General features: G+C 46.2%; 1 protein-coding gene across 2 annotated transcripts in view; it reads right to left on the minus strand.

The window, feature by feature from the left end:
• Positions 1–12,610, minus strand: part of PRSS12 (serine protease 12) — a 99,375-nt gene that overhangs the window by 22,521 nt on the left and 64,244 nt on the right. For both annotated transcript variants that reach the window (XM_081135387.1, XM_081135386.1), the window contains 4 exons: positions 7,759–7,937; positions 5,702–5,843; positions 2,771–2,967; positions 399–540 (listed from right to left, as the gene is read on the minus strand). In XM_081135387.1, the coding sequence (XP_080991513.1) occupies positions 399–540; positions 2,771–2,967; positions 5,702–5,843; positions 7,759–7,937 (660 nt within the window). The remainder of the gene's footprint in view (positions 1–398; positions 541–2,770; positions 2,968–5,701; positions 5,844–7,758; positions 7,938–12,610) is intronic.

Below are 12,610 nucleotides of genomic sequence, written 5' to 3' on the forward strand. Positions count from 1 at the left end.
GCAAGTCCCAGGGCTGAAAGGAAGGCTCAGCAGCGCCAGCGTGACCTCTGCGCGGAAGTGAAGGCGCAGGATTCGCTAAGTCAGCGACTTTAGGGAACGTAACTACTGTGTGTGAGGGGACCGGTTGTAACTTCCCTGACTCTAGTCCCTCACACTGCCTGACAGAAGCAGGATTATGAATAGTTATTACACGATTTGTTAGTGAATAAAAGCTACATGTGTATGTGATGTGATGTGTGTTTCTTGTGAGAAGACAGAAACACTTAGTCTACTTAGTATTCTTTACAATTCTGAATCCAATGACGTAGACTGATTTTCAGGAAATAACTCATTAGAACAAGACTTAAGGAAAGCAGCAGTGCCCGTGAAGCAGCCGCGGAACAATCAGGCTCCCTCACCTGTAGCCGAGCTGCCGACAGGCGACGGCTGCGTCGTGGTCAGTCCACCCGTCGTCACAGACGGTTCCCCACTGGCCGCCGATGAGGACCTCCACGCGGCCCTCCTTCTCGTCCTCGCCGTCCACCAGTCTGACCGGAAAGCCTGAGGCAAGGTGCGCAGGCATTAGGGAAGCCAAACAAGCAAACTGAGGCAGACACTGCACTAAATACAATTTGTTTTTAAATCAGTCAGCTATAAAATCAGCTGGGCAACAGAGAGAGGGAGAGAGGAGACATCAACAGACGTGTCCACCTTGGCACTAGCTGGTGAAGCCAGGAGGTCGCAGTGCTCGGCTCGGTGGTCCCAGCATCCGAGGGATGGGCGTCGTGGCAGAACCAGACTCCACATCTCCCCCTTCCACAGGGGCCTTACCTGCACTCTTCCTAGAATTACCTTTATTAACCTAGAACCCGGCTTTTAAACATTCCACCCATCACAGACTCAGATGCAGAAAGTGTTTATTAAACAACTGCTGGTTTTGAGAACAGCTGTATTCACACTTCAAGTGCACAGTCACCCCTCCCATAGTGACACAGGAAGGGTGCTGCAGCCCAGCTCACGGTCGCGGTGTCCAGGGTGCTGCTCACAGCACCGCCCGAGCTCCTCTCAGGCCTCTGTCACACACGCAGTCCTTTCTGATAAGTGGGAGAGTGATGATCTCTCTGGACGAGTAAATGTTAATGTGATTCTACTTCAAAAGGAGAGCCGGCCCTGACATAAAGTTCTTCCGACAAATGGAGAGTTAATAGACACGTCTCTGAAATTAGGCCCAAAGAGATTCACAGTAATGATCACATATTTTATTAATAATTACCTCCCTCTGCTTTTAAAATTTTTAAGAAATATGTCTGGAATCCTACAATTAAGAAGATCTTCAGAGGACTGAGCTCCCCATGGAGCTACCTTCAGCACACAGACCGTCAGAGGAGTTGGGGGATGGCTCTCGTGTGGCATTTAGACTCGCGTCGCCTGGAGCGTGACGGAGCGTGCCTCACACACACTCCACGACCGGCCGCCTGCTACCTGAGCCGCCAGGACCCATTTCTAGCAAACAGGTTGCATTTCCCCAGACACTTGCAATCCTTCATCCCTCAACCCTGGGATGATCATAAATCCTCCGGGAGCAGAGGGCGGGAGGCAGGGGAACAGTGGAAAGACACCACATTGGAACGTGGCCTGTGAGGGCGCAGTAAGCTCTGTACCCCGCCCAGCCTGGTCTGGAGGTGAGGAAGCACCATGATCGCAGGGCTGAGGTCCACTGAGGACCTACTGGGCACCTCGACAACCTAGGTACCCTGTGGGGGTAACATTGTGGGGATCCACAAACTCTGCCTTTTATGGCACGAAGATTTAAGCTTCACCATCTCAAAATGGGGGTGGGGGGGAGCGCAGAGGGGTTGACAGACCACCTATGGTTATTTTAACACCATTCACAAAAAGTGCATTGCATGGAGATGTTATACAGAGGATTACACACAGGGTTACACAGAGACGGGGGCAGGGCTGTGCCGTGTGTTACAGGGTTATAGAGACGGGGGCAGGGCTGTGCCGTGTGTGTTACAGGGTTACAGGGACAGAGAGCAGGGCTGTGCCGTGTGTTACAGGGTTACAGGGACAGAAAGCAGGGCTGTGCTGTGGGCTGGCATGTGTTTTGATATCTCTCCCACATGGTTACTTCACCTCTGCTCCGCCCTCATTGGAACGTAAGTCAGTCAAGGACATGCTCACAGAGGACCTTTAACCCTAAATATTTCAAGGCTTAGATGAACTACTTACGTTTTATTTGACTTTAAGTCTGAACTAACTTGGAACTGGGGACTTTGAGAATAACAGGATATCGTGGAAAGATGGGCAGGCTGCTCACTGCAGTGAATGGAGATAGGAGCCCCTGGGACACCTGGAAAGCCTGGGTCAGGCCAGAGTGATGGCTGGCGGGCGACCACGACTGCCAGGACGCCAGGACTGAAGCAGTGCGCAGGGGCAGGAGACAGCTAGCGCTTTGCTCTGACTCACTGCTCAGTCCTGTCTCTAACAGTCCCTCAGAACGAGGTCAGTGAGCACCTGTGGGACCCATGAGGCGGAGACAGGACAGGGCAGCCTCCTACTCCTCTCTCAGGTGCCCGTGGTCATAAACACTTCAAGTCGGAAACTTGGCCTTGAGGTAAAGAGGAGTAACTTTAGGAATGTAAATTTTATAACATTGGTGTAAAGACTCAAGAGTATTTTTTAATGCAAATTACTGAACATGAGGACACTGCGGGAAACAGACGGAAAGGTCAAAGGCGAGGAGAGCGTCCCCCGTGGGTCAGTGGGCAGCGGCTCGAGTCCTCACCTGGAGAGGGCCGGTGACCCTCGCCGCCCAGGTAGCAGGCCACGCCGACGTCCTCCCGGTGGCTGCAGTCATGCAGGCCCCACGGTGGCCTGGAGCACTGGAGGAAGCTGGTCTCCTTTCCTGAGCAGCTGACGTCATCCAGCCAGATGGGCCCCACACTCTCCTCAAAGCGGCTGGCAGAGGCCTGCCTGCCATACCTGTGGCGACAGACAGAAAGGTGCAGGCAACTGCTGTCTCCCTTCATGGAGCCACACAGTGTGAAACAAGCAACCTGATTAGCTGTCATGGCCCCAGAGGACACGTGTTCTCTTTCCTACTTGCCCTCTGGTCCAAGAGCAATGCCTGTGCCCTCCCACGTTCTGATCATGGAGACAATGTTGGCTGGGCCCAGTGGATCCCTGATGGGCAGCTAATCCTTCTTCCCTGTCCATCCCTGGGTTTTGTCTGCAGTTAACCCGCCAACCAGAGAGAAAGCAGACAGAGCTGACCCTCAGCTTCCTGACCACACAGCTGCAGCCAGGACCCGGAGAGAGAGCGCTGGTTGAGCTTGGACCTCTGACCAGCCTGCTGAGCTCCTGGGGTCTCAGCACTTTCTAGGCCTCTTTGGTATCCTCTCCTCCAACAGAAAATGTGGGGAGCAGTCCAGCGATTCCCCAAGCTCGGTGCCCAGTGCAGGTGACGCCTGGACTCCTGCCCATCAACATCAGAACGGTGACAGCATTCTCAGGTTCTCATAAGGCTGCATGAACTTGATTTTTAAAATTGTTGTGATACTTGTGCTCCAATTGACTGTACTGGTAACACTGCACTACGGAAACCTAAGTGGGTGATGATAAATATACAAGCTGCAGAAGCAAGAACGGTCTGCAAACTGAGGCCGGGTGGCCAGTCGTCTGCACCTTCACTCATCTTCCTCAGGGCTGTGAGACCCGCACTTCCAGAAATCTCAGAGCCAAAAGCTGTCTGCTGAGTCTCTTAGTTCTTGGCGTCTGTGTAATTAAGTGCTGCCTCGTAAATGGGTGTTGCTATTATTTGTGCACTAGGAATATAAGACATCTTTCTGTCCTTCATGAGTCTTCCTCCTCCTCTCCTGTGCACCTAGTGATTATATTTATTTAACAAGAGCAACATTTGAACAAACTAAAACAACGAAACTTTTAATTAATAATTCTAAGACCTCCTATTTTGCTGCCTAATCAAGTCCTAGCTGGGAAAGGAATGAACCTAAATCACATATTGCTATCACTTTCCATTTACACCCTCTCCCACAAAACGCACCGATCTGATGACCACCTGTCCCTCCAACTATACAGCACATCACAGGAGGCCACTTTACTCCGAGATTTCGCTTGTACAAAGACACCCAGGTTCAACCCTTCTCATCTCAAACGAATATTCTCTTTCAAAGTTCCCATGTAAACTGAAAGGTGTATGTAGCACATGCCTATTCTAACACAGTCATTCAGAACTTTTACAAATATTGTTGAGAACATTTTAGAACAATTAAGTTCTAGTAATGCAGAATGAAAAATACACACAATGGATTTGTGAGACAAAAATAAATGAAATATGGAGGAAAAAACTCTCAGTGTCACTCAACTGTTTACCTTAATAAGGAAAAATATGAAAATAGTAAATAAAAGTATTTACAAATTTTTCTAAATCTCTGAAAATGACACACAGTCCCCAGTGTAACAGATTTACTTAAAGATGAAATAACTACTAAATACCTTCTATTAATTAAATATCATTATTTATTTGGCTGGTATGTCATACCTCTTGTCCCAAAAATTATAACTACAGTGCCCATGAAAATTAAAATTATCAGGCACTAACATGCATTTATATCTTCATAATAGCAGTATTTATAACAGAGAAAAAAACTAAACTAACCTAAATATTAAATAAGTCATGGCATAAACATTCAATGAAAATTATGCTGCCATTAAAAATTATAACTATGTAGCAAAATAAAGGTAAAAATGTGGGTAGAAAAGTTCCATACCCACTACTAGAGGCATTATGAAGGATACACCCAAGTTATTCTAATGATGGTGTAAAAATGGAAACACTGGGCAGTTTTTATTTTCTTTCCTTTTCAAACTTTTGCTCATATTTTATATTATTTGTACAAATTAAAATATATATATTAACCATGGCCATGGCTAGCTTGAATGAAAGTATATTTTTAAGGTTTAATGAATATTTGCATTGAGCTCTGTCTCAGGCTGAAATGAAATAATTTTGTCAATTTTTCAAGCACGACACAGAAATTGGACAATAGGACAGAACGGGCATTCATAAGCTCCATTCAAACATCAGCCAAAGCATCGTCTGCAGCCACTTCTGCCAGCCTGCTCTGCAATGCATCATGTGTGGGACAAAAAATATGTCGCCCGAAGTGTGATACCCAGCTTTTAAGAGTGAGGTCAAGGGTGAGTTCCAAAGGTCACCTCATGACAAGGAGGCTGTTTTCTCAAATAAAAGTGATAATTGTCATCACATATTCTGAGAAAGGGAACGACGTAACCCCAAAGCATTTGGCACGGGCTTCTCTGCCACTTGAGATGCAATGACATCAGAACTGGCGACATCAGGAGGAGGGAGGTGTCAGAACAACATCAAGCACTCACAGCACACGTCTTACTTGAACAGACACAAAGGGACATAAAAGTCACCCCTGGCTCCAACCAATTATTCAAGGAGAAGGGCTGTGGCAGGATGGTGAAGGAGACGAACAGCCAAGACCAACACATGGTTATTTATCATCAGAGAAAATGTTATTGTTTCTATTTTCAAGCTTCCAAATACAGGCAGGCAGGCAGACAGAGACCATGCATTTTTAGTATTACAGAGATTACAAGTAAGGGCTCAAAATCAGACTCTAAAATATAATTTGGCCTCTAGCCGCCTCGTATCCCTGGACCTTACTTAAATCCCAGCTGCAGGCACACCACGTATGTATTCAGCTCCGTCCAGCCATCGTCACAGACGGTCCCCCACTGTCCCCGGTAATACACCTCCAGGCGACCCTCGTGGCTGTCCTGCCCACCTGCAAGTCTGAGGGCCCCATCTGTGATGAGAAGGAGACACAAACACTAAGCAAAACAATTCTCAAAAAGGGGCAACACAACATTTTCATTTCACTAAAATATCACCAGATTTAGGTATCTCCCAGCTTTTTGTTAAATGTATTCAGGACTGTACTCAATGCCTGAGGTCACTGCACTGTTTCTAAGCATGACAAAACATATACCTGTCCTAATGAAATATCCTTTCCTTTTTATCTGTACTCTTGTTCTCTGAGTAGAAAAATATATTCTGATGTAATTCCAAAGTAGCTATGTAGATTTCTCTGAATTAAATCACATTTGGGAAATTTCCTATGGCTTTAATCTCCTTATGTCTGAGCAGTATTAGTCCTTTAAACTTCAAAAGTAAGAAAACACAGTAACTTAGAAATAGTTCAAAACTTAACTAAAAAAAAAAAAATTTGCAATATGACGCCAGAAAAGTTACACTGGTTAAAGTGAGTGAGCTCCTGTGCCGATGCATTTACTATTCCTCAGGCATCGTGAATTATAAAAACAAGGGCACACATCTTGTCTCTGTGCTTTTACTGATAATGTAGATTTGAATTTGAATATTTTGAACCCAAGGAATATTAATTGCCAGAGAATCCTGTAACAAGCTTCTATGCAGAGTCACAATACTATAAATCTATCTGCCAAAAAGTAGATTTAAAAACCATTTCCATCCAAAATAATCCAAATAGTGCCCCAAATAGAACATAAAAATAATCTTGGGCAAAAGTCATACTTTCCATGAATCTTTGGGATCTTTTAGAGCAAAAGCACGTCTCTTAGCAACAGAATGCCTTATTAATGTAATACTTTTCTGTCCACACGGCCGTGACCCCGGCAGCAGCACTCCAGGCCGGCCGTTGGACAGCAGTGCCAGCAGGGCTCAGGCGCAGCCTCTGGAGTGTTCTCCACGCGCAGTGTGGATAAATGTTGCTCTGCTACTGAAAACAACAGCGTGTTCAGAAGCGTGTTAATGAAAAGGTGTAACTTCATCATTTCGTAGGCCCTAAGAAGTTCTTTTAAATTTCTTTTAAAGGCAGTTTAAAACCCCACATTTTTTCCTGGAGTGCATTACTACAGAAACAACAGCTTTGTGAAGGTCCGACTTCCCTGGTGCACATGTCCCTCTTCTGCCCCCGGGGCAAGTAAGCACATACCCACCCACGGGCCCTCAGACGCCCTCCTTACAGCACGAGGCGGCGTAGGACGGCGTGCTATGGTTTGGAACCGTCTGGAAATTGAGCACACCAAGGCTAACGGTTTCTTTAACAGCGCTGAGTCAAGAACCCCGCCAATGTAGTTTCACCAGCTATAAGCACATTTGGAGAGTCAAGGCAGGTTAATAGCAGAATGGACTGGAGGTATAACACCTAAAATCTGAGACTGACCGCTGCATGCGATTTTCATTATTGGGTACTACATACTGCAACAAAGTCGTATTTTCTGATTTGGCTTTACAGGAATGTATGCCCTTTAAATGAAAACTCAGAAATATCTATGAATAAGGAGATCGTGTTTTGGGTTTTTTCTAGAGAGAGTGGAAGGGAGAGAGGGGGAGAGAGAGAGAGAGAGGGAGAGAAAAGGAAACATCGATGTGAGTGAGACACATAACCGGTTGCCTCCCCCATGCACTCCTAACCAGGGCTGGGGATCAACCAAGGTACATGCCCTTGGCCAGAATCGAACCTGAGACCCTTCAGTCTGAGGGCCGATTCTCTAACCACTGAGCCAAACCGCTAGGGCCGGAGATAGCATTTTAATAGACAGTTTTTGTTAGTTTTGGTTGTTTTATTGGGCATGCTTATTTTTATGCTCATTTACTAACATTATCTATATTGGGAAAGAGGGAAGGGAAGCCCAAACCGAGCTGGGCAGGGTTGGCAGGGGAACGGGTGGCAATCTTACCCGTCAGAGGGGTGCAGGACACCCCAGCGTCCTCGCTGTGGCCGCAGTTGTGCTCGCCCCAGGAGCTCTTCGGACACTGCTCTATGGACAGCTCGTTGCCCGTGCAGCGGACCTCATCCAGCATCACGGGGCCGGACCCCTCCCCGAAGTAGGCCTGGGTCCAGGCTCTGGCAATGCCACTGAGCGAGGCAAGGATTCTGGGTTAGACACTGGGTGGTAATTAACTTCTTTGGCTCCTGGTAAAAGTTTAATGGTGATTCGCCCACAGGCTCCCTCATCAGTTGTCCACAGGTCACCAGGACTCTGCGCCCCGTTTGTTGCTCTTTATATTGTTGCACATGACAAATGCTTCAAAGACTACTGATTATGACCCAATAGTGACTCTTCCATTAGGAATGGAGCCTCAAGTTCTTAGGAGGATGACGGCTGTCCTTCTGGATGACCACATTTGTTTGTTGTAAAATACACGTAACATAAAACTTATCCTTTGAAGCATTTTCAGTGTGCAGCTCAGTGGCAGTGAGCACATTCACACTGCTGTGCAGGGGCCCCCCCACCGCCTCCAGGACTGTCCAGCACCCACACGGACACTCCACACTTCAGATGACCACGCTTGGGCCAGTGATGCGTAGGCAGAGTGTCGTGAATCCCTTCCTCCTCCCTGCTGACTCCAAGGCTGAGGTCATGGCAGGAGCCTGGGCACTATCTGGGGCCCTAGAGCCACACGAGGAAGACAGAACTCCAAGAAGGAGGAGCCAGGCCCCGATGACTGCGGACCCCGGACCAACCCTGAGCCGGCCGGCTCGGGTCCCATTTCTTGAGAGAGAAATAAACTCTTGTTTATGCCTCTGCTACTTTCAGTTCTTAAAGCCAAACATATTTCCTAACAAAAACACCCCTTTACTCAAATTATTTGTACTGACTTTACTTCTCCCATGATTCAGAGGGACACCACCTTCTAGAACCCAGATTCCCGGGGAGACGACCGGAGTTGCCTGTCAAAATGACTGACTTAGGAAACGGCATCTCAGCACCCTTTAGCCTTTTCATTGTTAGACTGGAGATCTAGATTTTTTTTTTACATATATGTTTACTGATTTCAGAGATAGGAAGGGAGAGCAAGAGAGAGAAACATCAACGATGAGAGAGTCACTGATCGGCCGCCTCCTGCACGCCCCCTGCTGGGGATGGAGCCCGCAACCCGGGCCTGTGCCTTGACCAGGAATCGAACACCCGATCACCTGGATCCTAGGTCGACGCTCAACTGCTGAGCCACGCCCGGCTGGGCTGGAGCATTTAGATTTTTAGTTTACTTTTAATGACGCTGCACTTATTCCCCACTATTCTTCTTGCCCTTTTCTCGTAACATTACAACTATCTTGAGAACATACAACCAATTATATTGAAAAAGAAAGTTTGCTGAATAGTTATAATACCTCAGTAACGGTAAAGTCTTGAATAGGAAACTTTGGCTAAAGAGCAACTTGTTTGACTAATTTTATTAAATACTATGAAAATTTCTCTTAAGAGAACACTTATTTAAAAAAATCTGAACGTTAAACACTTTAAATACCATTAGAACAAATACGTGTTCCGTTCCACCCAACCCACTTTCTGTGCAGCACTCAGGTGGGGCGCCAAAGGGGAGCACGCAGGAAAGTTCACAGCAGGGGGTGCAAAGGAAGCTGAGACAAGGGAAAACAGGTTAAGGAGGGTGTCTTGGTGGAGTTAGTTTTATAATTCAGAATGCTGACACTGATTCACCAGCTGGTATTTGCCGTACAGTGGATAGGGAGAAGTCTCCCCCAACAAATATTAAAGATTAGTATCTACAGCTAAGTGCATAGATTCCAAAGAGAGAAAAAAGAAATCCTAACACAAGTGATACTGTCAAAATGACATGATTTTGTGAGTGCATTTGTTTTATAAGGGAAATATAATAACAGAAGAAAAAGCCATTTCTAGTCTTCTGGAGAGAAGCTATTAATGTTCAGTTATTAGGATTTTATTATTATTATTTTATTTTTATTGTTGAAAGTATTACAGATGCCCCCTTTTTCCCCCCATTGATCCCCTCCAACCTGTATCCCTCCCCGCAGGCCTTCACCACACTACTGTCTGTGTCCATGGGTTATGCATTATGCATATAAATTCTTATGTTAATCTCTCTCCACCCACCCACCCACCCTCACCTTCCCGGGGAGATCCATCAGTCTGCTCCATGCTTCTATGTCTCTGGATCTATTTTGTTCATCAGTTTATTTTGTTCATTAGAGTCCACATATGAGTGAGATCATGTGACACTTGCCTTTCTCTGACTGGCTTATTTCACTCAGCATAATACTCTCCAGGTCCCACCATGCTGTCTCAAAGGGTAAGGGATCCTTCGTTTTTACAGCTGCATAGTAATCCATGGTGTAAATGTCCCAGAGGATGCTTATTATGATTTCAATCTTTTTGAACTTGTAGAAACTTGTTTTCTGTCCTAACATGTGGTCTATCTTTGGAGAATGTCCCATGTGCACTTGAGGAGAATGCATATTCTGCAGCTTTGGGGGGAAATGTTCTGTAAATGTCAATTAAATCCATCTGATGTCATGTGTCATTTAGTCACTGTTTCCTTGTTGATTTTTTGTCTGAAAGATCTATCCAGTAACATCACTGAGGTGTTAAAGTCCCCTAGTATGACTGTATTGCTGTTGATCTCTCCTTTAAAGTCCTCCAGAAGTTGTTTTTTCCCCAAGCCTGTGTGAGTCTTTTGTTCTGAGGTGAATCTCTTGTAGACAGCATATATTTGGGTCTTGTTTTTTCATCCATTCAGCTACCCTATGTCTTTTGATTGGGGCATTTAATCCAATTACAGCAGTTCCTTTAACATTTCCTGCAGTGCTGGTTTGGTGGTGATAATTCCTTTAACCTTTTTTTTGTCTGGAAAGCTCTGTATTTCACCATCTATTTTGAATGATAGTCTTGCTGGATAGAGTTGTCTTGGTTTCAGATCCTTGTTTTGCATTATCTTGAATACTTCATGCCATTCCCTTCTGGCCTGTAGAGTTTCTGATGAGAAGTCAGCTGACAGCCTTATGGGAGCTCCTTGGTAGGTAACAGATTGCTTTTCTCTTGCTGCCTTTAATTGCTAAGGTGAAAACTCCGTCTAAAATGGCTGACAGTTCCCCCTGGGGCTTCCTGCTATGTTCCCGTGAGCACCAAACCAGAAAGGGTTTTTCCCCGCCCTAAGCAAGGTATAGCTGCCACATAGACAGAAGCATGTGCGTTATGTAACTCCTTGCATGACTTGCTCTGGGCTCAGACTTTACAGTTGGACTCCTCTGGGCCCGCCAGCAAAAAATAAACCTCCAGAACCCCAAGCCTCTGAGTGCCGCCTGGTCTTTCCCTAAGGTGGGCGTCTCCAGTTCCGCAATATAATATTCTCTCATTGTCTTGAATTCTTGGCATTGTAATTATGATGTGTCTGAGTGTGGGCCTCTCTGGGTTCTTCTTGCTTGGGACTCTCTGTGCCTCCTGAACTTGTGTGACTTTTTCTTTCACCAGGTTAGGGAAGTTTTCTGCCATTATTTCTTCAAACAGGTTCTCTAACCCTTGCTTACTTTCTAGATCTTCAGAAACTCATAAATATGCGAATATTGTTACATTTCATGTTGTCCCACAGCTCCCTTAGGCTGGTCTCCTGTTTTTTAATTGTTTTTTTCTTTTTGGTTCTCTGATTTTTTTCTACCCTGACTTCTTATTCACCGATCTGATCCTTAGCTTCCTCTAATCTGCTATTTATTCCTTCCAATGTTTTTGTGTGTTTTTTTATTTCTACTATGTCATTCTTAATTTCCTTCATAGTTTCTATATCTTTTCTCATGCTGTTGAGCATCCTTACAATTATTATTCTGAACTCTGTATCTGATAGATTGCTTATCTCCATTTCATTTAGCTCTTCTTCTGGAGAATTATTTTGTTCTTTCATTTGGGGCTTGTTTCTTTGTCTCCCCATTTTGGCTGCCTGGATTTGTTTCTATGTATCAGGTAGATCCGCTAGGACCCCCAGTCCTTTGGATGGCCTCTGGTTCAACCCAATGTCAGATGCTGTTTATGACTGGCCTTGAGTACCCTGTTTGCTGTAGAAACTCCACAGGGTGGGGCAGCTGATTGTTATCAATCTCTTAAGGAGCCTCAAGCAGTAGAAACTCCATGGGGGTGGGGCCAGAGGTTTTCCAGCAGGGTGGGGCAATTGCTTCCTCCCCAGGCAAAAGCTGCTTGGAAGGTAAATGTCTGCCAGAGAAAGATGTCCTCTGCTGTATAGGGGAATGACTCAGTACCAGGGCCCAGATGGATGCCCTCTGAGATCTCTTCCCCCAACCAGCCCCCCTGGATTCTCCTCACACTGCTCTAGTCCACTCTGCCTCCACCAGAGCCCAAGGTGAGTGCCTGCACACTAAGCTTTGTGCATTGGCTCTTTAGGAGCGTGCCTGCATTTCCAGCCCTCTCTCCCTGGCAGACAAAGACACTACACTGCTTTGCACAACCAGATATTATGTGGGCACCTTTCTCAGTTCTGGTGCTCTGGGCTGGGGAGCCCAGCTTGGGGTTTAGACCCCAGAGTCCTCAGTGGGAGCCCCCCACAGCTGAGATCTCCCTTGGGACCTTCAGCTGCTGCCTGTGGGAGCCCAGCCAGCCCTCTCGCGCCTTCGCACTTCCTACCAGTCTCTATGTGGTCTCCCCTTTTCCTCCTTGGTTATGAGGGTGCTCTCCAGCTCATCTTCAGTTGCAGTTAATCTATTTTAGTTGTAGTTCCAGTTTGGTCCTGGGAGAGTGTCAATGTCATTTCTACTCAATCTGCTGC

This window comes from Miniopterus schreibersii (assembly GCF_964146895.1).
Source record: "Miniopterus schreibersii genome assembly, chromosome: 4".
In the NCBI taxonomy this organism is placed as follows: domain Eukaryota; kingdom Metazoa; phylum Chordata; class Mammalia; order Chiroptera; family Miniopteridae; genus Miniopterus; species Miniopterus schreibersii.